This window comes from Diabrotica undecimpunctata, chromosome 4, assembly GCF_040954645.1.
Source record: "Diabrotica undecimpunctata isolate CICGRU chromosome 4, icDiaUnde3, whole genome shotgun sequence".
Lineage (NCBI taxonomy): Eukaryota > Metazoa > Arthropoda > Insecta > Coleoptera > Chrysomelidae > Diabrotica > Diabrotica undecimpunctata.
The window spans coordinates 130,043,901-130,067,634 of NC_092806.1; the positions used below are offsets into that span (position 1 = coordinate 130,043,901).

Sequence of the window (23,734 nt, forward strand, 5' to 3'; positions counted from 1 at the left end):
ACCAGGGTACAAACTATTCCTCGTCTCGAGCTCAATGCAGCAGTAATTCTTAGTAAATTATTATCTTATATACTGCAGACTCTCACTATACAGTTTAGTAGAATTTAAGCATGGTCAGATTCGACTGTTGTTCTTCATTGGATTAATTCACAGCCATATAAATGGAAAACCTTCGTCAGTAACAGAATTTCTTATATTCAAGACAGGATAGCTTCAAAACACTGGCGATATATTCCTTCTTCATTAAATAGTGCGGATCACGGATCCCGTGGACTTTTCCCTGAGGATTTCTTAAATACTCCTGCTTGGTGGGTGGGTCCAGAGTTTCTTCGCACTACTGAAGATAACTGGTCATTCTCTTTGACCGATTCTATCGAACATAACTTAGAATTGAAACAGAAAAGTTGTCTTTTGTCTTTTCCATCTGATGAATTTGTCGATAATCTCTGTAATCGATTTTCTTCCTTTTCAAAATTAAAACGTATCTTTTCCTATGTTCTTAGATTTGTTGGTAACCTAAAATCAGTCAATCAACGAACAGTTGGAAAGCTTTCTATTCAGGAACAAAGTAACGCCACTAATCAACTAATTAGATTAGTGCAACAAAGATATTTGAAGGAGGAAATAGAACAGGTTAAAGGTAATTCTATAAAATTCAAATATTTGAAAAAATTAAATCCCTTCTTTGATTCACATGATCTCCTAAGAGTGGGCGGAAGACTTAGCCAGTCAGAATTAGCGTATGACAAGCGCTTTCCTCTTCTTTTACCTTCCAAAGGTAATTTTATTAAATTACTTATTTCGGAAATCCATATTGTACATCTACATTCAGGCATTCAAGGTACGCACTTCGCCTTGTCACAAAACTTTTGGATAATTTCATCCAAACGTGTTATTCGTAGTGTTCTTTCAAAATGTCTTTCCTGTTGGAGACTAAAACCTCAAAATTATCAGCCACCTATGGGGGCTCTTCCCGACCTACGGATATCCAAGGCCAAACCATTTTCTTGCGTTGGCGTCGACTTTGGCGGTCCTTTTCTGATACGAGCCAATAAGCTTAAAAATGCTAAACGAACGAAAGCCTATATTTGCCTATTTGTATGCTTTGCCACTAAGGCTTTGCACTTAGAATTGGTATCCGAACTTAGTACCGAGGCATTTTTAGCCTCATTCAGACGTTTTATAGCACGTCGAGGACGTTGCTCTGTTGTCTATTCTGATTGCGGAACAAATTTTGTAGGAGCAAAATCCTATTTAGAAGACATTAAGTCACATTTTGAAAAAAACGACGTCATTACATGGCATTTAAATCCTCCGGCAGCTTCCCATTTTGGTGGATTGTTTGAAGCGGGTATAAAAAGCGTAAAAACACATGTGTCTAGAGTCATAGGCGAACAGGTTTTAACCTATGAAGAATTCAACACATTACTAATACAAATAGAGGCTGTCTTAAATAGTCGTCCCTTATGTCCTGTCAGTAATGATCCAAATGATTTTTCAGTGTTAACACCTGGTCATTTTCTTACACTAGAGCCTTTAAAGATAATTCCCGATCGGGATTACAGTGAAGTTAATTTAAATAGACTAAGTCGTTGGCAATTGCTGCAACGATTACATGCAGACTTTTGGCAAAGATGGAGCAGAGAATATTTACATACTCTTCATCATCGCTCGAAGTGGCATAAAAATGAGGGTAATCCTAATATAGGTACACTCGTACTAATACGTAATGAGACCAAGCCTCCCTTACAATGGCAAATGGGTCGAATTAAAACTTTAATTTTCGGTCAAGATGATATTGCTCGCGTAGCTATCGTACAAACCGCGAAAGGTGAACTTAGGCGACCTTTGGTTAAGCTATGCCCTTTGCCTTATATTGACTAAAAATGCAAATATGCATTTTGGTGGGTGGGAATGTTACGTCCCTCCACATATTCTCAGTTTTTATTAATAATTTTTATTATTTTATTTTTATATTTTAATTCTTTACTTAACGTGTGTGTATGTCTTCGTCATCGTAAATTAATACGGACCTGTACAGCCCCCCCCCTAGTCTTAAGGGAGCAAGCTACGGGCGACACGCATATTTTTCAATCTTAGTTTAGAGATAGTCCTGTATAAATCGTCGCGCTAAACACTCCAGTATTTTAACCTGACAACGTGACCTTGTGAGATTTTGTTCCCGAATCGCCCAGTGCACTGAGGAAGAAGAAGAAGTATCCATCAACATCACAGGTACCGTAATTTGATTGCATACACACATAGTATTTATATTAATTGATAAATTTACCTATAACTTATTTTCATATTAAAATTAAACCAGCACCTAAATAAACATTATGAGTGAGTATTTCTCTTATAGAACTTAATTAACTTCATTCACACATAAAAAAGAAAGGAATAACACCAGCTTTCAGAACAAATAACAACTTAGGCAAATATATTAAAAACAACAAGAGCCAAAATAAAAAGCACTTACACAGTGGTGTATACAAACTTAAATATGGCGACTGCCCAAAAACTTACATCGGTCAAACTGGTAAAAATTTTAATAAACGAATAGCAGAACATAAAAGGGCTTTCAATAATAGAAAAACAGATTCTACATAAGCACTTCACCTTCTAGATCGTAATCATTTTTTTAATGACGAATTTAAAATTCTTCACATTCAAAATAAAGGCCTTAAGCTATCTTAGCTTAGAATCTATGGAAATTAACAAATTAAAAATCACAAATATAATTCTGAATGACCAACTTGAGACAAACAGTTCTCCCCTCCTCAACCTATTTCATTAAAGACTATAAAGTGTAAACGCATGCCAAAAATAGATAACTTGAGAAAGGCAATTAGCCGAAACAGCTGTAGTGATAGAGTTTATACTAAATTTTGTGGAAGTTTTTGAAAACAAAGTTTTACAGTGTTTGATTGTTACAACTTGTACATAAAATTCTAGATAAATATTTTATCGAACGTCAATATTTTGTATTAACTTCTGCCTGTTTGCTTTTAGACACAAATTTAGTTACGTAATCATATTATTATATAAAACTACATAAGTATAAGTTAATATTTTTATTTTTTGGTAATATTTTTATATACAATAATAAATATTGGAGGGGTAGTTATTGCCTTCTTCTAATATTTAGTAAAGAACTAAATACAAACTTAGAAACTTGCAGGTGTCACTTTGCAATCAACGTTACTAGGGTAGTCACAATCCTGTGCATCTTGATTCCACAAGGTACCAGATGGACATGTAAATTCAATAGCCTGTTCTCGTAAGCATTCGTAATATTTTGCGCAATCATCTTTATCTGGTAACAGAGTTCCGTCTTTTTGGCCAACACAAACTGGATCTATAAATAAGATAAACAATTTTTTATTTTAAATAATTTCATCGGAAAAATAGAATTTACTATTTTTAATAGAAAAACTCGACAATCTTTAAAAACATCTGTTGTCTAAAACTAAGTTTCTGACCACATTCAGAAGATTTAATCACACTATAAATATGGTTCAGAAATTATTGAAATGAATTTTTGTAGCATTTTTGTATTAACTCCTATATTAAATGTATAATGATCTATTTCTTAGACTGTAGTCCTTTATTAGTTGGCAACTTTATTTTTCCTTAAAAAACGTTTTCAGTGCTCTATGTTTAATGTTTCTATATAACGAAATAAATAATAATAGTACGAGAAAAAAATTAATAAAAAAAATATATAATAAATACAATTTTATTTCCATTTTTGTCGGATCTTTACTGACGCGAAGTGAAACGGCCGTTTGGATATAATAAACGACTCTTTATACACATGAGGAAATTGACTTCGCTTAGTCACAAAGCAATTACTTAATATACACCCACTATATAAACTAATTCATCGTCATGGATGTACCACTATATCCGACTTCATAAACTAATCCATCGTGAATTACTCTCCTTTTTTCTGTTTTACTTACAATTTATTGCCTTTCCGGGCTGATCTAGTTATATCCATGTTTTCATTTGGTGTCCATGTGTCCTTTAGTTTATTCGTTGAATTAGGGCCCACCTTGTAATTTTTTGACTATCTCGTTTGCTGGTCTCTTGATGATATGTAGTTACTCTCACTATATTTTCATTTGCTAACTCTTTTTGTATAAATTTGTTTCTTTTTAACCTTCTTTCTCCACATGGAAAATATTTTTGCGTTTTCGTCTTTGTCTTTTTTTCAGTACTATTGTTTTATTCGCGTATGTGATAACTGGCCCTATTAGTGTTTTGTATATGTTTACTTTTATTATTATTATTAAAAGCTTATTTTCCCTTTACAATTTTTTCTTGAATTCCTTCCTTTCCAATTGCTCTCATGATTACTTGCAGGTATTTGAATTTCGTTACTTTTTTAAATTTAAATTTGTCAGTCTTTTGCTCCTTTTTGTTTATTTGTTTTTTTGCTTACTTCTATATATTTTGTCATCTTTTCATTTAAGCCTATTTCATATTTCTGGCGTTAGTCTTCCTTATATTGGCTCAAGTACCAGGTTAAATAATGGGGTTTCTTCTAGTGGCTACTTTTTCGATCCATATATTTATTTCTTTTTAAATCCGTAAACCAATTTTCAAAAACAAGTTCAGATTTATGCTTTAATCTGTGCCTTTTAAGAATTGCAAGGCAAAACAGACGTTGATAAAGATGTTATTAGAGACATAGCGAATTTAAAATTGCATTCCACAGCATATCTTCTCAACTAAGCAAAAATCCTTAGCGAATTGGTTTCTCGTACTCACAAAGAATAAATCGGAATAAAAAGAAAAGACAGTTAAGATTTGATTTCACGTACAGTGCGTTTGTGTATCCGCTTATACCTATTTCACTCTAAAATGGATCATCGGAGCGACTATTCACAACCGCTCTGAACGTGAAAATAATCTTTTTTGTCATATTAGAAGCAACTATAATAATTTCTGTCATAACGGGAAAGATTATTTTCACGTTCAGAGCGGTTGTGAATAGCCGCTCCGAAGATCCCTTTTAGGGTGAAATACGTATAAGCGGATACACAAACCCACTGTACGTGAAATTAAATCTTAACTGTCTTTTCTTTTTTTTTATAACTCGGTTTCGCTCTGTTTCTTGCTATTTTGTAATTTATTTTATCTTATTTTTAGATTTTATGTATTTCAGTCCTTCTTCATTTTTTTTATACTTCTAGCTTCGTCACTTTCTTGATCGTATCTTCCTTGATTGCTCGGTCTGCTCTTTTTCTCACTACTATAATTTTATATGCTGCTTGTAGTGTTTGGTTTTTTATTTTATTCCAATTTTCACTGACTATTGTTTTTTTAGTCTTCTTTGTTTTCTTTTATTCCTTTTCCTTCTATTGTTTGATTCTACTGATATAAAATTTTCTAATATTGCTATCATCATCTTGTGGTCAGTATGTGCGTTCACTTCCCTAACGTTCTTGTATTCATCGCCTTGTTTGATATTTCATTTGAAGCTACTATCGTGAACTACAAAACTAATTATTTCTTTAACAAATGTTAATAACTTAAGCCGGCTTTACTTTTATTTATAGGTATAATTTTTGAATCGTCCAATGTAACTTTAAAGAAATGCATAACTACTACTAGTCGTATTGAATATGTGATTTATAAATGGTTACCAAGTTACTATTACAACGTAAAATTACAAAGTAAAATAAACGTAAATTTGCTGTCCCAAATTTTACTTACTTGGGGTAGTAGAAGGTCCAGGTGTGGTTGCTATAAAAAAGATGTAAAATTATTATTGATAATAAGATATAAAGTTACAATTTAGTTGAAATGTTAATGTTTATAATTGTTAGATCTTCTAGATTTAGATATGATGTAATATATGATCAAGTTAATTATTAGTTAATTATATTTTAAAATTAAAAAAACTAGAAAGCACTAGATGAACTTTAAAAGAACTAAGTGAACGATACAAATTGTAATATTTAGGGAAAGTAACAGATAGAACAGAGTTGGGATAATTGCTGATAAAAAAATAAAAGATAACGTAGTAGAAGTTGTAAAAACGAATTCCGGAAAACCAAACGAAATTTGGTATTTAATGTATGCTGAGTGGTATTAAGAGGAAATACTAACACCAAAACCAAATTAGAAAAAAAACTGGAACAGTGGAGGCAAGCTCTTAATAAAAAAGTTTAAAGCTTGATAGCTTATTAATATAAATAAGACAATGACTTTGGTGGGGAAACAATTATGAAAATTAATAGTTTTAAATGTATATCTTATTTTACAAAGCAATAGGAAAATAGATGAATATGTACGTAGTATAGTCAGAGCGAAATGGAGGAAACAGAAGGAGGAGAGTGATGTATTATGTGCTAGAAAGATTTCAATCACACTGAAAAGAAAATTCTATAAAACTAAAAGATCAGCTATGGTGTACAGCACTGACAGCTAAAAAGAAACAGCAACGATTATAATATGTGGCTGAAACAAAAATGTATAGATAGATGAGTAGTGTGACCAACAAGGATAAAATTAGGAAATAATTGATCAGATTAAGTCTAGTTACAATATCGAGTACCAGTTAATAAAGACGTAAATACATAAAGTTAAGATGATTAGAGTACGTCCAACGCTGAAATTCTCATTGCTAAGGGGGTAGGCAGATATTTTTAACCTGAATTTACTGTGAAAAGTAAAGACAGTAATACTTACTTGTTACTGGAGCGCGACCTAAAACAAAAATTAAAAATTAATAATAAATTAATTTTTCGAAAAGTATATTTTTTCGAATACTTTAAAAAGTTTTCGTCATACATTGCATCAACATACTAAGTGACCTTGGTTTGAATTCATGGTAATCTATTGGAAGATCCGTAATCTATTGGAAGATCCAACCTAGCGCATGTGGCGTGTGCCGACTTTATCCGAAGAGGTGGACAGTGGCGTGATATGCATTTTATATAATTAACGACACCGAATAGTTACTGCTGCTCTACTGACAGCGTGGATAAATATGTAAATAAGGCGCTCGGATCGAATCGGTACGAAAATAAGGATTTGAGCTGGATCTTCGTAACTGGCGCCTACTGTATCAATAGCGCCCTGCCTTCGAGAAGCTAACGACGCGACGAATAGAGATTGACTACTTCAGATAGTTCTCGAACTAATGTATTAACTATATATGGGAGCTCTGTTACTAGTAGTTTAGTTGATAAGATGATATCGTGTTGTGAGCTTAAAAATAAACTTTATAAATGGAATAGTTCTATTCTGATCTTGAGGTTTTAAGAATATTTTGCTTTCTAAGCAAAATGAGGACCAACATGTATTAGAAGAAACCATTTCTTAATATTTGCTGGATAGAACAGCAAAATTGAGTCCATGACCTGGTATGCAATTATATCTAATAAAAGCTTTACACGCTCACATATGCAATATTTTACAATAAAATGCCACGATTAAGACTATTAGAAACATTCCACTATTAGATTTTTGATTGAAAATATATTTTTTAATCTGTTTACAATTTCTATGATTTATGTGGACATTTGCTAATTCTGCTTTTGTACTGTTAACCTTGGAACACCTTTATATATACACATCAAATTTGGAACTTTTAAACCTCTCTTGCTCATGAGCTGATTTTAATTATCCTGTGCACCCACTAATAAACCAATGAGGCTTTGACGCCTTTAACGACCGAATGACAAGCAATCCTCCCCTTATTAACCAAGAGCTGAGGACGGAAGAGTCGATAATAAGTATTAGGTCACTCGTTTGTTTTGGGGTTAAGAAATTAACTCCGAAGACGCAGACGGAGGAAATAGCAAATTTTGTCGTGAATTATTAACGTTATTACAAAATAAATAACGTATATTACAAAAACTAATAAAGATTATTAAAATGTTACTTTTGTTACTTTTACGAATAATAATTTTAGAAGTATGGAAAATAAAGTAAGTATATTTTTTTCCTTAAAAAATTACAGATTTATACTTTAGGGGTACTTATTGCAGTGTCTCTCCTGAAGGACAAATAAACTGAAGGATTAATTTAAAAATATCTGAAAATTTTCAAAAGTATTGAGATATTATGGTCTGCCAGTAACGATATAATGTTTTATAAATATAAAGTTTTATTATTCAAAATAATAATGGAAAAAAAAAACAAATACTTACTGCAGTCAACTTCGTCAGGGAAATCACAGTAGTTTTTGATATGATTCCATAATCTATTGGAAGGACAAGTTTCAAGATATCTGAGTCCGTGGTCACATTCGTAATATTGCGAGCAATTACCAGGAACGTAATCGTAGGTAATTACGTCAGAGGGATAAGGGCAATGAGGATCTGGCGTAAAATCTATAAAAATATTATTTTAAAAACGTTGTCTTTACTAAATATAAATAATATATCTACTTCTTATTTATATTTATTTTATATATTGTGTTAGAACTTCTAACTACAGTTTCTAAGTATCTGTAATTTTCTTTGCTTCTGTATTTTTCTTTGACCGTCTTTTTCAATCGAAGATTTGGCAACAATTTTTGTAAATTGAGGCTAGTTTATGCCGTTAAATGCATGAAAATGCTTCGTATTTTTAAGAAGTTGGCTGTAGTTATTTTAGAATTCTAATCTTTAATTCAGAATTTAGATGTTCACCGATCCAAACTCCCATATATTTGAACTTAGAAACTTAAATGATCTCTGTTTCATCTACATTTATGTGTACTGGTTGATTTGGATTTCGGTTTACCACCAACATCTTTGTACGGTGTTGTTTAATGATTCTTAGACTTAGCAGTAGCGCACCGATAACTTCCTTGGGGGGGGGGGGTAAACCCCAAATCCCCCCTGGGTGCGCCACTGAGACTTGAGAGACGTTCTTTTTTTTCTACAATATTCAACATTTTACTATGTTTCAAATAGTCAAATGCTTTGGTATAATTTTGTAATAATGTAAACCAGGCAGCTGTTTTATCCATCATATGAACTCTGAATTTAATTCAATTTTAATTTGGTCAATTTTCCGCGCTTACTTTAATTTGAGATTTTTATACAAATCATTTTCACTTATGACGTCGATGTTTTGGCAGTTTCGAATATCCAATCTTCCGGACTGAACCTTTCCTCTGACTGTATTAAAATATCATAATATAAACATATATAAATATAATAACATAAATATTTTTATCTTGAATGTTTATATTATTGTAATATTATTTCTATAATTTTTTTATGTTTATTTCATTTCTTTCCTTACGAGGTTTTTGGGGCTAGTATTTTATATTTGTGACATATTCTTTTCTGCTTTTTTAAGTTTAATTTATTACCTTTTCGTTTTCTTGATTACTTCTACCTTTTTTATCGTTTCTTAGAAACTTAGTATATAAGTAATTATTATTCACTGTGCTGTGGAGTTAGCTTGATTTTCCATGTTTTGTGCTAAGTCTACTTTACATTATGTAATTTTCATGCTATGCAAGACAGATTATGTAACTGTCCATGCCCATGGGATACTTCCAAGCAATATCTGTGCTAGACGAAAGATTAGAACGTGTTCTATTTTTCATGCTATTTTGATGTAATTTATCGTCAAAATTCATGTTTCCAATATAAAAAAAATTGTAGAATAAAACTTAACCTTATTGTGTAAGTGTGATTGTTATTTATTGGATGTAATAATTTATGATTTATATTTGCATATATTTAATGCTGGTGAAATATCTAGTTAATGTTTTGATATATTTCTTCTGTTGGCAACAGTGAAAGTGGTATCTCAAAAATAGCTCTTGATGTAAACAGATCAGGCTAGGTAAGAGATATGCCATGCAAGATGGACTTACATAGCATGACACTTGCATGGCCTAGATGTAAATCTATCTTTAGTAAGAAAGTAATTACTTTTATTTTTAAATGTATTCAAATTACCTGATGGTCTAGTAGCCTCCGTAGCTCTTGTACGTGGAGCCTCTGCAATAAAAAAATTAAACTTGTATTGATTAGAACTAAATAAAATGAAACAATTTATAATCGGCGGAGTAGTTACAACAATTGCTTTGTAAATAAAATTACCGCTGTGCATTAGAAATGTTCTTACATTTTTATTTCGGGTGAAAAACCGAACAAAATACTTTCTGTATTACCACTTATTTAGACGATGTTCTCCGTTTTAAATGTAAATAAAAAAGGTATGTAACTCGGTCGATCTCCATGCACGCAAATAAACACTTCAAACACTCACTTTTTCTAACAGCAGTTGATGTATTCGTTGCTTTACTTTACATCGGAACCAGTGATTGTTTCGCTGGTTCCAATGCCTGTTTTCTTGGCTGCGTTTCTGGAATGTTTCCTCAGAACTAACCTTTTAGATCTTTTACTTGCGTTTCAAACATTTGTGATTTTCTGGATGTGCTTTAGAGCCTACTCTCGACTCTCATTTCGATGAAGGTCTTCTTTTAGCGAATATTTTAACGCTGCGTCACTTAAACTTGCTGGTTTGACCTCCTTCGGTCTTAGTTAAACTTCGTTACTATTTTTATGACTAGAGCAACCACTTTTTAGCTTAATGGTCATAGAAAAACTGAAAGCGCACGAAGCAGCCGCCCTAAAAATATTCCACCAGAGTTATTAAACGCATGTCCAAGCACACAACAAACTTAATCAAACTACTCTTGCGGATGGTCTGAGGACAGGAAAAGTTCCCCAAAGAATGGAAAATGGGAAATTTAACAAATATAAATTCGGGCTCACATCTGTCGAACTATTCAGAAGCGCCGCAAACAAGATCAGAATTGCCATGTTCTGTCACACTGTCTGTCACAACCAGCTGACAGACAGTGAAAACCAATGTTAAGGAAGAAATAAGCTGGCTCCAAACCAAACCGATCACGCATAAACGAAATTACCATACTCAGAGTAACCGTAGAACAGTCGCAGGAATTCAGCTCTCCGTTACGCTTCATATTTATTGTGGACTTTACGAGAGCTTTCGAAATGCTTACACATATGATCGTATGCAAAGCACTACAGAAAAAAAAAGTAAATGTTATCAAAGAACTCTACAGTGATAAAGAATGTCTAACACAATGGCAGAACGCCTGACCGAATAGCTGTGCTAAACAGAGTAAAACAGGGATGTGTTTTATTCCCTCTACTACATTGTATGGACTCGGTACCAATAAAAGTATTATCTAATAAAGGAATTTACTGTGATTAACAAACAGACTGGAAGATATAGACTATGCCGATGATATAGCTGCTTAGCACACACAAAACCGAACATGCAACACCAAGTAACAAGATTACTAAAAAGATTAAAAGAAGAATCAAAGGTTGCTCCAGATATTAACTGTAACTGAACATAAATTTATAAATTGACTGTAATGTTGGTACAGAGATTGCTATACAGAAATGATTGATTAAGGCTCATAATGTCTAAGTGTCACCAAAAATCCTTCGTATATTTTGGCCTAATTGAATTTCGAATGAAAATTTATGGAACCAAACCAACAAAGAAAATGTGATAAACCAAATAAGGCGAAGAAAATCCAACACACTCCGTAGACTCCCAGATAACATTGCCAGCACAGCGCTGGATTGTAATCCTCAAAGCCGACCTAAAAAAATTTGGAAAAGGACAATACTGGACAAAGGGAAAGAACTGGGAAAATCCTGGCTTGAAATCAAATCACCAGGCAAAAATAGAGTTCACTGGAGAGGTCCACAATAAAAACAGCTAAAATCGAATACCTCGGTCACATCATGAGGAACAGCAAAATAGGAAGGTTGCTGCAATTAATTTTACAAGGAAAAGTAGAAGGAACACGAGGACCAGGAAGACAAAGGATTTCCTGGCTGAAAAATCTACATAAGTGGTTCAACACAAGAACCACAAATCTTTTCAGAGCAGCAGTTTGCAAAATACAGAATAACATCCGAAACGGATAGGCACTTGAAGAAGAAAAGAAAGGAGAGGTTTCGTGAAAAAATGTCGCCATGTAACTCTTAGGAATCTCTTTCTTTATTTATCCACTTTATCAAACTACTTTGTATATTTTTTATATTTATTTGATAATCCGAACTTTAGTAAAAAATTTAAAGGAAGCAATTACACTTATCTTGGGAAATATTAACTTACCTGTTGGAGCTGATGGATCGATTTCTGAAAAAAGAAAGTATGTAGTCAGTACAGTAGTAATAGTATAGTTTAGTTGATAATTTTCCTTCATATTTTTGATAGTTAATAAGAAAATAATCCCTTGATTCCGGTGAAAATTTCAAAAGATTTTAAGAAGCATACAAGAAATAAACAAAATGAAGACATCTCGCTTGAAAAATATTTGAAAATTTCTCTTAAATATAATATTGTATCCTTAAAATTTAAAACGAGGATAGACAATGACGAATATGGTGATGAAAATATTAAGATAGAAAAAATATTTAGGTTTCCTTAAAGATAGGAAGGATAGAATAGGCATAAAGAAATGGACATCTTAAATACAATTAAAACAAGAAAATTGGAATAAATCGGACCTATATTACATGTGGATACAACTTGCTCCAACTGATTATGCAGAGAAAGATCCAAGGAAAAAGAAGAAGCATAGGGAGATATAAAATATCATGGCTGTGCAACCTGAGAGAATGGTACGGCTATACATCAATTTAACTTTTCAGAGCAGCCGTTTTTAAAGTCCGAATATCTATGATGATTGCCGACCTCCGTAACGGAGATAAGAAGAAGAAGAAATATGGTTTAAAATCACTAGATTATAAGAAAGTTTTATTTGAGGTTTTAAGTCTATTTATTGATAAGAAACTTGTCAATATTAATATTAGAGGTTATTTTGAGCATATTTTAATACTTACTGCAGTCAACATTCGATTTGTAATCACAATATTGTTTTTCTTGGTTCCACCATAGATCTGGTGGACATTCCATTATACTTGCTTTTCCAGCATAACACTCAATATACTCGGAGCAATTAACTGGATCTGGATAGAAAGTTGCTTCATTTCCCGGTAGAGGACATTCAACAGCTAGTACAGCAGCTACAACAAAATAAAAAAATATTTTGTCATGACAAAGTAATTTTACGGATAACTAAAAAACCAACAAACTATAAATATTCATACATATATATATATATATATATATATATATATATATATATATATAATATAAGAATATATATATATATATATATATATATATATATATATATATATATATATATATAATATATATATTATATATATATATATATATATATATATATATATATATATATATAATATAAGAATATATATATATATATATATATATATATATATATATATATATATATAAACACTTGGTATAAGTGGGCATATTTCACAAAAAACTGGTTTTCAAATTTTTCCTCACAGGTTACGCCCCCTAACGGTTAACCCAGAAACTTGAAAGTTATTTCCAGCGATTTCTCTTGGCCACTTTTACTAAGGAATTTTTTCTCATGAATAACATGAATAGTTTTTGCTATATAGCCGAGAAATCGGCTTATTGGACCTCCCGGTACATTTTAGAATCTTGACAAAGGCAAGGGTTACCTACCGAAACTTTGATTTCAATGGCACAATAAAATTTAGTTCCAAATTTAATGTTACTTATTGAACCTAAACCCAAGAAATACTAATAATCGAAGGTTTACGCTTTGACAATAGTTCAATTTTGTGTTCTAGTAGTCCCATTTGTACTTTGTGTTTGATGGGTTCGTAATCTTTGCCTCTTTGCCGACGTAAACCAGCAAACAGCGCCATTCCACGAGCTATCTGATTCCGTCTTTAGCCATCATTACAACGTTGTCAAAATCCTAGTATCAAAACTTGTGAAAGTAGAAGTGACTTTGTATCAGACTGAATATTAATTCTTTATTGTGAAAATCTCTGCTTTAAGGGATAGAAGCATGGACACTTAACGCATCGTCTAGGTACTAAAAATTTGGAAGCATTTAAACTATTATTTAGCATTTAACATATGGACCAAGCATGTAACAAACAACGAAGTCATGAGAAGAGTCAACAGAAGAATGGAAACATTGTAAACCATCAAGACACGAAAGCTGCAGTACCTGGGCCATGTTATGCGTAATGAAAGACACAACATACTTCAATTAATTGAGTTAAGTGTAGGAATTAAGTGTGAGAAGGAGAAGAATCTCATGGTTGCGTAACTTAAGGGAATGGTACGGATGCACATAAATGGAACTATTCAGAGTTGCAGCATCTAAAATCAGAATAGTCAAGATGATTGCCAATGTCCGTCGCGGGAATGGCACGTAAAGAAGAAAAAGATTGTGAAAATATAATCGTCATATTGGAAGGGCGTAACGGTAACAATATTACTAATAGTATTTCTTTAACTGTATCCAAAATGTATAAGCAATCACAATTTTTATGGTGATATACGCGATCTAAATATTTTTGTTATTAATTGAAAAAATACTTACTACCAGCGGCTAGTCCAATAAAGCATAACGTAAGGAAATCTGAAAAATAAAGGTACCTTTACAACATCTTATTAACCTTTACACTCAATTGATTATTGTTGAAACCAAATCACGAATAATATATATATATATATATATATATATATATATATATATATATATATATATATATATATATATATATTAACGTAATACATTATAAAAATAAAAAACACCATTTTTATTTATTCGGAAAGACCAGATCAGTGAATAAGGTCCCTCAAACTTAAATACTACCTACCAAGCTTACCTTACTGTTCACCAAAATAATAAGGAAGTAAGACTAAGGTGGTAGGTGCCAAGAATGACACGAGTGGAATCAGGAATGGCACCGCGTTGTATTTATTAAAAAGGTCAAGAACTTGAATGGTGTATGGAACTTGAGATAGTGGACTTATGTACCGGATAACTTATGAAAAAACTTAGGGTTTGAGGTGCCATTATACATAGAAGTAGGTCCTATCTAGTATTTCTGGAAAGATACATATACGCCCAAAGATACATTTAGAACTTCTGGCTGGGAAGCCGTTACAGTATACTGGAGAGTTTACGGTTTTCCCTTAAAGCTAACGTAACCGTTTTTCCATGACTTCCGACATTACCAGACCTTTTCAACAAATTATATGATAGAAATCAGTGGAGGAACTTGGCTGAGATCTATATCTAAGGATGGATAAATATGGATTAAAAAAGAAGGTGTAATATTGACATTGTCTGTATAAAAGTGGCCACAAACAAAGCAGAAACATAAAATCTAATAAATATTATCAAATCTAATACATTGAGATGGTTACTATAAAATAAACTTTAATTTTAATTATTAAATCAGTACAAAATATCTGAAGTGGTAGTGATAGAGATATCTATAACTGCAATTGACAAAAAAAAAATATAACAAAAATGATGCGCAATTCATAGATTAGAGTACAAAAAAAAAATTATCATTCATTCTAAAATTATTTCATTATTCTAATATTATATTCATTATTATCACTCATACACAGGATCTTAAATGAAGAACAAATTAACATATTGGAAGATAACAAAGGAAACTCAGTAAACGAGAAAGAACTAGAAGGAGAAATAAAAACGTTGAAATATGGAAAAGTAACTGGAGTGAATAGAATAACGGAAGAAATTATAAAAAATATGGGAAAAAATGGAGAACAAATATTACTAAAAGTAATAAATAATGTATGGAAATATGAAGACATTCCGGTAGATTGAAAAGTATTACTAATACATAGTATCCATATAGAAAAAAGGAGAGAGGAGAAAATGTAATAACTAAGGAGGATTTACGTTGTTATATATATGTATGAAACTCTTAAAAAAATAGTAAACAAAAGATTAAGAATAGTGACAGAATACACATTAGAGATGTATAGGATAATATATTTACTTTAAAACAGATAACACAAAAAGCGCTGCAAGAGAAAAAGAAAATATACATTGCGTTCCTTGACATAAAAAAAGCTTTCGATAAAGTACAGAGACAGAAACTATAGAAAAAACTTAGAGAAAGGGGAATGGATAAAAAGTTACTAAGAATGATACAAAAATATACAATTAGAATAACACTGCTGTAATTAGTAATAATTCAACATAAAATATGTTTACAATAAAAGGAGGTTTAAGACAGGGAGAAGCACTTAGCCCAACACTATTTATAATATTTATGGACAAAATTATTAGGAAACACACAAGGAGTAAAGAGTTGAATATTTTTAACTAGGATATAGAAATCTGCAAAGATAAGAAATCTCGGAAGGAGTGTTGCTGACGATTGGGTGCTAATTGCAAAACCTGAAAAAGAACTTCAGAATAATTTGGAAATATGGAAAGAAGTATTCACTAATAACGGTATGAAGATAAATGTTAACAAAACAAAAGTTATGCAGAAAGGGAAAAAAAAGAAATTAATATAGAAATTGAAGGAACAAAATATAACAAGTTAAAACTTTTACATACGCAGGAATAATTATAGAAGCAGGATCTCTACACCAAATTTATCTTAAAGATGCAGTAGCAGTAAACAAACCAACACACGTTATCAACATTATGAATATTACGAGGAGCACTCCCAAATCACGATTTACAATGTATCAACGTACATAATATCCACCTCATAAACTATATAAATAGACATCGTATACGAAACTCAGCATACCATATCATTTAGTAGTCCTTGTACGCGGAAGAATTGCTATAACTTAATTGGACCACTGTTGTTCTAGTGATAATATTTTAGCCAGGGCGTGCGTCAGGGAATTACAGTGCTTGAATTTATTCATTTATATTTATAATAAATGTTATCATTTATATTTTATGATCAGAAGAATAACAAAGATAAAATTAAATTAATAAATGTTAGAATGTGGTTTTCCAACAACATAATATGCGAATTCGTTATTGTAATGCATTGAATTAATAAAATTAAATTAAATATGTAAAAATTGTTTTAAAATTAAATGTAATATCTAATGGCGGTTTCCCACCAAACGGACAAAATAAAAACAAAACAAAACACAAACTCGTATCCAATAAAACAAAATAGCAACTTTTCACAAACTTTACTAAAGACTGGCGTGTTTTGAAACAGTTCGTTTTGTTTTTCGAGTCCCGAGTTTTTGAAACTTTGAGTCTGTTTAGTGGAAACGGTCAGTTGTGTTTATTAATGGACTACCTCACCTCTGACGTTACAATGGGCGGGGCTTCGAAAACCTTTCTAAACATTTCTACACTAAATACAAGATAGAGCTGCGGTAAGTATAAATAAACCGTCAACAGTATGATTGTTACGAGGGGCACTCCCACATCATGATTTTAACGATGTATAAACCTATATTTTCCTGTATTATGAAATACATATGAAAATATGAAGTAGACATCGTAGCATAAGTCGTTCACAGGAATAACAGAACTGAAAATAACTGAATAAACATGTTAGAATGAGGTTTTACAACAACATAATAACGTGAATCCGTTATTGTAATGCACGGAATTAAAATACAATTACATTAAATGTGTAAAAATGTTTTTAACGTAATATTTAAGGTTGAAACGGAGTTGCCACTCGTGAACTGAGCTCTTAATGGCACTCCATTCGTTGGTTTAAGGAAAACAAAATTTCAAAGCAAAAACCTATGCAAAGGTCAGAAAAATCTTGTCAAAAATAAAAACATTCAACATATCTGAGTAATAAATAAAACAAAAAACTCAAAGTGTAACTTGGGTAATATTTTACTTAGAATCTACCTCGAGTGCCTGTGAATACCTTCTTTTTTCTTTACCCATTTCATCTACAATATGCTAACAATAGTGTATTTTTTTATGTTTATTCACAATAGTCAAAAGCTCGACTTTTAGAACTGAATTGTCAAAACTTTTGATCGCAGCCACTTTTGAATATCCGCTTTCTTCAACTCGGTTGTCGATAATTATTAAACGGGGAGTATATAACGAATATATTAAGATAGAAAAAAACATGGCGACTACCAAAATGGCACTACACAGGATCTTGATTATATAGAACGTATAGTTATGTACGAGATATCATAAGGCACTATGAATGAAAATAAATTTACTATAGACAAATTTTGATTTATTGACTTAAGGAAGGCCTCTGGCTAAGTTCAAAATAAACAACTGATCGAAACCTAACTTGCGACATAGCAAATGAAAAGGGACGATATAACGAATCTATTAAGATATGTAATTGATTTTCTATCTTAATATATTCGTTATATCCTTCCCTTTCATTTTCTATATCGCGTTATAGGATTTGATCAGTTGTTTATTTTGTACTCAGCCAGAAGCCTTCTTAGTCAATAAATCAAAATTTGGCATACGGTTTTGCTTTCGTATTAAATTATTAAATGTATACAGCATGTTCAGCAGAAAATCGAACAAAAGATGTGGGATCTTGACAATATCATTGAGACTCAAGTTGAACCACTGATAATTAACGTAGTTAATGAGAGCAGCACGTCAGACTCTGATTATGAATAAAATATTAATTTACACTGTGAGTTTTTTGTTTTATTTATTAGTCAGATATGTAGAATGTTTTTATTTTTGACGAATGATTTTCTCGGACATTTGCATAGGTTTTTGTTTGAAACTTCGTTTTCCTTAAAAAACGAATGGGGTGCGATTAAGAGCTCAGTTCATGACTGGCAGCCCCGTTTAAACCGAAAGCTCTTAGATATTAATACTCATAATTTCAACGCAATTTAAGAAGTTTTTACTTCTGGCGGCACTTCTCCAAGTGCACCTTATTTTTTTTTTAATACAAAATTTTCGTTTATGAAAACATTTTAAGTTAAGGTATATCTGTATTCAAATTTACGAAATTTATATAAAATGAGATTTAAATTTCTGGTAACATTTGTAATCTGGATCACGTGAGTTTTATTGTTTTTCAAATAAAAACTGAAAACATAATAATAAGTTACTTCTTTTGAGGCGAACTAACACACAATTTACTTTAAAAAATAAGTGTATTTGATGTTTCGATTTCGATCGTTTAAGTGTCAAAACAACGTTGCAATTACTGCTTTATTATTTTTGTCAAACCATAAGTTTCTTTTTATTTTACAGTAGTGAAGCTAATTTTGAATTTCCTTGAAAATAATACTTACATTGTATATTTTATCTTCGGTGTTCATAGTAAACAAATCTTTAATTGTACATACTGTTTTATTAATTTGATAGGAAATATGAAAGCAAAACCGCACGCCTATGGAGTCTTACGTAGCATAGCCTGGTTTTGTTTACTTTTACTGCACGTCGAATTTGAATGAGGTGTAGAAGCAGAAATCAATAGCAGAGTAGAGATACAACTATAACATACAATGAATAAAAAATTTATGTGCAGAGAAGAAATATCACGGAATACAAAAATTAATGTTTTGAAATCCGTTTATAGATCTGTTCTGACTTTTAGCAGTGAATAATTGGTTATAATTGAATGGCAAAAGAGTAAGATACAGGCTATAGAGAGGAAGTTTTAAGAAGAGTCAAAGACGCTACCAAAATGGATCCAAATGGATCCCAAGTGGATAGAATAAGGAACACAGATATAAGGAACGAACTACTGAAAGTATCGTTCATTCATTGTAGTTTATAGAACAGAGACAGCTGAGTTGGTGAGTCATTTACACCGGATGAAAGATACCATATCAGTGAGAGTGGTATAAGAAGCAAAAAAAAAACAATCCATGTGACATGGACAGACGCAAAGATGTAGTAAAAATAATTATAGAAGAAACAGGATCTCTAGAAGCAGAAATCAATAGCAGAGTAGAGATACAACTGTAACATACAATAAATAAAAAATTTATGTGCAGAGAAGAAATATCACGGAATACAAAAATTGATGTTTTGAAATCAGTTTATAGATCTGTTCTGACTTTTAGCAGTGAATAATAGATTATAATGGAACGGCAAAAGAGTAAGATACAGGCTACAGAGAAGCAGTTTTAAGAAGAGTCAAAGACGCTACCAAAATGGATCCAAATGGATCCAAAATGGATAGAATAAGGAACACAGATATAAGGAACGAACTACTGAAAGTATAATTCACATTGGAGTTTATAGAACAGAGACAGCTGAGTTGGTGGGTCATTTACACCGGATGGAAGATACCAAATCAGTGAGAGTGGTATAAGAAGCAAAAAAAAACAATCCATGTGACATGGACAGACGCAAAGATGTTGACACGAAACCGCAAAGAATAGAAGAAATTTGTTGAGTAGTAGATTAAGCCTTACACCATTATATAGTAGAAAGGTATTTGATTAAATATATAAGTTCATGGATCTATATTCTACATTTATCACAGAAATTTCAGAATAACCTTGCTTACTGTCATAAATAAAATTTTCACGACCATCATACTAAAAAGAATAACAAACAAGGTTGAGTTTCGAGCTAATCAAGCATGCTTTAGACCAGAATCCTCCTGCATAGACCACATTAATACTGTGAGGGTAATAATGGAACAATCGGTTGAATGGAACACACATCTATACATGGTTTTTGTTGATTTTGAACGTGCCTTTGATAGCTTGTCTCACGCTGCTGTATGGAAAATTTTAGAGCTAAGAAACATCCCGCAAAAAATAATTTCTATTATAAAGTCACTATATACTGATGCGAAATGCAGGGTAACACACAATGGGATCAACAGTGACGAATTCGACGTACTTACTGGAGTTAGACAGGGATGCGTGCTTTCTCCGTTTCTTTTTAACATAGCTATAGACTATGTTCTCTCCAAACTAGATTCCGACACAAGAGGGATACAATGGACGTTAACCACACGCCTAAGCGATCTAGAATACGCGGACGATATCTGCCTATTAGGTCAAAGGTTCCAAGATCTGGCTTACCAATTGGAAATACTTTCCACTGAAGCCAATAAAATAGGTTTAAAAATCAATATTAGTAAAACCAAGTCCATGAGAATAAATGCAAGGAACAACACGTTATTTACTATCGACAATAAGCAGATTGAAAATGTGGAAAACTTTACGTATCTTGGAAGTGTCATAACAGAAAACGGAGGTACAGAAGACGATATTCGTATGAGGATACGAAAAGCCTAACAAGCTTTCAGCACGCTCAACCCTGTTTGGAGATCTGGCGAGTACCTATACTACAAGGATAAAGATCCGAATATTCCGATCAAATGTCATGTCTGTTCTACTCTACGGATGTGAAACCTGGAAAGTGACAAACACCCTTACAGACAAACTGCACGTCTTTGTTAACAAATGTCTACGAAGAATTGTTCGTATATTCTGGCCTAACACCATCAGAAACGAAGATCTGCTACACCTGACAGAACAAAAGAGGGTACAAAATGAAATTAAGTCCAGAAAGTGGGGTTGGATCGGTCACACACTCCGAAAAAATAGTTCCAGTATCGCAAAGACTGCCCTAGAGTGGAATCCCCAAGGGAAAAGAAAAAGAGGTCGCCCAGTACAAACTTGGAGAAGATCCATCATGGACGAGATAAGAGGCCAAGGAAAGTCTTGGAATGAGGTGAAGGCCTTAGCGCAAAATAGAACCAGATGGCGCGTTTTCACTGAAGCTCTATGCTCCACTTAGGAGTTCAAGAACCTTATATATATATATATATATATATATATATATATATATATATATATATATATATATATAATACAGAAATTTCAGATGAATAATATTTTATCATGCACATTTATCCTAGTGGGAAATTTTATAAAATGGAGCTGTTAGCTTCACATTTTACAAATATATCGGGCTTTCCACAACACTATACCAGATCAAAGAAATACGCTTTTTTCTTCGTTACAAGAATACAATTTTTTTTTATTTAGGGAATTTAAAAAGCTATATCCAAATTTCAGTGAAAATCGTAACAAATTCAATGCCCTATATTTTAAATGCAATAGCCTGTATTTTATATCATCATCATAAACTAAAGCCAATGTAGTTTAATTTGTATTAGGTATTTCCCATGGCTACAATTAATACTTTTGAAAATATTTTAAATTGTAGTGGAAAAACGGGTATTTCATGAATTAAGTGAATTGATTATTTTTATTTACTTTACTATTTACAAGTATCTGAAGGTAACACAGAAAAAAAAATAAATGAAAAAATTGTTATTTTCATTGTAGAACGTTTTCGAAATGGACTCAATTAACGTCAACACATGTTTGGAGATGGTTTAATTAATTGATATTTTAATGTCATCAATTGTTGTTGGAGGTTCGCGGTACACTAAATCTTTAATATGACAGGTCGATTTTTCTTAATTCTGGCGATCTATCCTACCGATCAATTAGATCTTGAGTGTTGAGTGGTACGTTTTCAACTAAAATAGGTAAATACTTTACTAAACACTCTAAATAATAATCTTCGTATACTCTTATACTCCAAACGTTTAATTTATTGCGTAGTTGGACTCTTCCTAATTATGTGGTGCGGATTTGTTGTGTAATAATAGTGGAAGTTTGATACACCCGTTTCTGTGAAACGTTGCTTCATCTCCGAATAAAACAAAATCGAAAAAAATTCTTTGTCCCATTATTGTTTTTGTGCACATTCGTATAAAGCTACCCTTCTTTCAAAATCATTCGCAGTCAATTCCTGGTGTCGCTAGATGTGGTATGGATGCATGTGGTAATACCAGCCAGAAAAACCTTCGGTTTCTTCTGTTATAACCTTCTTTTGTTTTTTCTTTAGTCTCTTATCACTGAACCTTTGCGATTGAATCTATCCATTACATTTTGAAATGCTCTCTTATTCGGTTGTTGACAATCTGGATATCGCTCACGATAGACTCTTGCTACAAGTAAATATGTCGTTCTTATCACATTCATCTAATGTCGATACAATGTCGGCCAGTTCTTCCGTTTCAACATTAGTTGTTGACTGTTTTAAAATAATTAAAATTCAAGACAATGTCAAAACAATTTGATTTAAAACTGAATTGTCAATTTGTGAAAGATACCTTCCTAGCAACTTTTGGTTTTAATGATACTAGAAATCATTTCGAACAACTTTTACAATGAAAATAACAATTTTTTTTTACTTTTTAAATTATTTTTGTGTTTTGTCTCAAGATATTTGCAAATAGCAAAATAAATCGAAATAAAAAAAAATTATTCATGAAATAATTCTTTTCCGAATATAATTTAAAATATCTCCAAAACTATGTATAGGTATGGCAAATACTTATGGCAACTATTAAACTACATTAACTTAAGTTTATGATGGTGATATAAAATACAGTGGATAATGCATTTAAGAATACTGAGCTAATAATAAATATAATATTTTTGAGCAAAATAAAAAATGCGGACTGATCCAGGAATATATAATATATATATATATATATATATATATATATATATATATATATATATATATATATATATATATATATATATATGTATATATATGTATATAATATATATGTATATATATATAATATATATATATATATATATATATATATATATATATATATATATATATATATATATATATATATATATATATATATACATCGACGATATATATGTTAAATTTTACTTACAGTTCATTTTATGATGGTAAGCAATCAAATTTTCACTTGCAAAACAAAGCTACCAATTATTTAAACTAAAAATTAAGCAGGAGTATGATATTTATACTAAAATACCTACTTCTAAAAACGAG

The 23,734-nt window shown here is 31.6% G+C and overlaps 1 protein-coding gene across 2 annotated transcripts; it reads right to left on the reverse strand.

The window, feature by feature from the left end:
* Positions 1–3,059: 3,059 nt before the first annotated feature.
* Positions 3,060–23,734, reverse strand: LOC140440007 (peritrophin-1-like). Of its 2 annotated transcripts, none has more exons than XM_072530234.1 (9): positions 23,613–23,734; positions 14,480–14,518; positions 12,861–13,043; positions 12,130–12,153; positions 9,921–9,962; positions 8,169–8,351; positions 6,703–6,720; positions 5,725–5,754; positions 3,060–3,358 (listed from the first exon to the last, which is right to left on the reverse strand). In XM_072530234.1, the coding sequence occupies exons 1-9, from the start codon at positions 23,617–23,619 to the stop codon at positions 3,168–3,170; spliced, it is 717 nt and encodes a 238-aa protein (XP_072386335.1). In that variant the 5' UTR covers positions 23,620–23,734; the 3' UTR covers positions 3,060–3,167. The 2 variants fall into 2 exon arrangements, with proteins under 2 accessions (XP_072386335.1, XP_072386337.1); XM_072530236.1 differs by lacking the exon at positions 23,613–23,734 and adding an exon at positions 19,162–19,260.

Excerpts from the sequence above, each read along its gene's own strand:
- LOC140440007 (XM_072530234.1), bottom strand. Across the intron at positions 13,044-14,479 it reads TATTGGACTAGCCGCTGGTA|CTGCTGTACTAGCTGTTGAA; the intron begins GTAAGTATTTTT and ends ATTTTGTTGTAG. Across the intron at positions 3,359-5,724 it reads TGGACCTTCTACTACCCCAA|ATCCAGTTTGTGTTGGCCAA; the intron begins GTAAGTAAAATT and ends TCTTATTTATAG.